The 1,868-nt window shown below is 43.0% G+C and overlaps 1 protein-coding gene across 1 annotated transcript; it reads left to right on the top strand.

Moving 5' to 3' along the window:
• Nucleotides 1-326: 326 nt before the first annotated feature.
• Nucleotides 327-1,671, top strand: LOC104941637 (eukaryotic translation initiation factor 5B-like; the record flags this gene model as incomplete). The annotated part of the gene is made up of 3 exons (XM_010766769.1): nt 327-553; nt 774-912; nt 1,006-1,671. Coding segments are annotated over 3 exons (615 nt in total), but the record flags the coding sequence as incomplete, so codon positions are not given.
• Nucleotides 1,672-1,868: the final 197 nt, after the last annotated feature.

Here is a 1,868-nt window from a genome sequence, read left to right as displayed (position 1 = left end):
GAACTACAGGAGACACAGAGAACTACAGGAGACACAGAGAACTACAGGAACATAGAGAACTACAGGAACATAGAGAACTACAGGAGATACAGAGAACTACAGGAACATAGAGAACTACAGGAGACACAGAGAACTACAGGAGACACAGAGAACTACAGGAAGTGCGTTCAGGTACCTGATTATCCTGGTTTAAATGGTATAATAACAGTGTTTGTGATGCGTTCAGGTACCTGATTATCCTGGTTTAAATGTGTAATACGTGTTTGGTGCGTTCAGGTACCTGATTATCCTGGTTTAAATGTGTATAATAACAATGTTTGTGGTGCGTTCAGGTACCTGATTATCCTGGTTTAAATGTGTATAATAACAGTGTTTGTGGTGCTCTCAGGTACGCGGTGATCCTGGCGTTCGACGTGAAGGTGGAGAGAGAGAGTCAGGAAATGGCCGACAGTCTGGGCGTTCGAATCTTTTCTGCAGAAATTATTTATCACCTGTTTGACGCCTTCACCAAATACAGAGAAGACTACAAGAAGGCCAAGCAGGAGGAGTTCAAGTACGACTCATACTACCGTTTATATACATACATACAATTCTGACTTTATTTTGAAAATCTCAAAGTTCTGACTTTATTTGGAAAATATTAAAAATGCTGACCTTTATTTGAAAATCTAAAAAATCCTGACTTTACTTAAAAAAAAAAAAAATGAACAGATTTGTTTTGAATCCAATAAATACTTATTACTTATAACCCTTAATCCATGTGCTTTCCTCAGGAACATCGCGGTGTTCCCAGCGAAGGTAAAGGTGCTCCCTCAGTTCATCTTTAACTCCAGAGATCCCATCGTGATGGGCGTCACCATCGAGGCCGGGGTCCTGAGGCAGGGGACGCCGCTCTGCGTGCCCGCCAAGGGGGTCAGACTCTCAAATATGAATATATCCTGAGATTGAAGCTCAAGCCGGGAACCAGGGAAAATATATTTGTTTATTTGTAATATCTGTTTGCAGTTTGTGGACATCGGCATCGTGACGAGCATCGAGATGAACCACAAATCAGTGGAGAGCGCTAAGAAGGGTCAGGAGGTTTGCATCAAGATCGAGCCGATCCCCGGGGAAGCGCCCAAGATGTTCGGGAGACATTTTGAAGCCACAGACATGCTGGTGACCAAGGTGAGGAACATAGAGAACTACAGGAGACACAGAGAACTACAGGAACATAGAGAACTACAGGAGACACAGAGAACTACAGGAACATAGAGAACTACAGGAGACACTCAGAACTACAGGAGACACAGAGAACTAAAGGAAACCATAGAGAACTACAGGAACATAGAGAACTACAGGAACATAGAGAACTACAGGAGACACAGAGAACTACAGGAGACACAGAGAACTACAGGAGACACAGAGAACTAAAGGAAACCATAGAGAACTACAGGAACACAGAGAACTACAGGAACATAGAGAACTACAGGAGACACAGAGAACTACAGGAGACACAGAGAACTACAGGAGATACAGAGAATTACAGGAACATAGATAACTACAGGAACACAGAGAACTACAGGAACATAGAGAACTACAGGAGACATAGAGAACTACAGGAGACACAGAGAACTACAGGAGACACAGAGAACTACAGGAGACACAGAGAACTACAGGAACATAGAGAACTACAGGAACATAGAGAACTACAGGAGACACAGAGAACTACAGGAGATACAGAGAATTACAGGAGACACAGAGAACTACAGGAACATAGAGAACTACAGGAGACACAGAGAACTACAGGAGACACAGAGAACTACAGGAGTTCCTGTAGTTCTCTGTGTCTCCTGTAGTTCTCTGTGTCTCCTGTAGTTCTCTATGTT

This window comes from Notothenia coriiceps, unplaced genomic scaffold, assembly GCF_000735185.1.
Source record: "Notothenia coriiceps isolate Sejong01 unplaced genomic scaffold, NC01 NC01_scaffold00003570, whole genome shotgun sequence".
NCBI lineage: Eukaryota > Metazoa > Chordata > Actinopteri > Perciformes > Nototheniidae > Notothenia > Notothenia coriiceps.
Note: the sequence above shows the minus strand (reverse complement) of the source record. Positions and strands in the feature narration are given on the sequence as shown.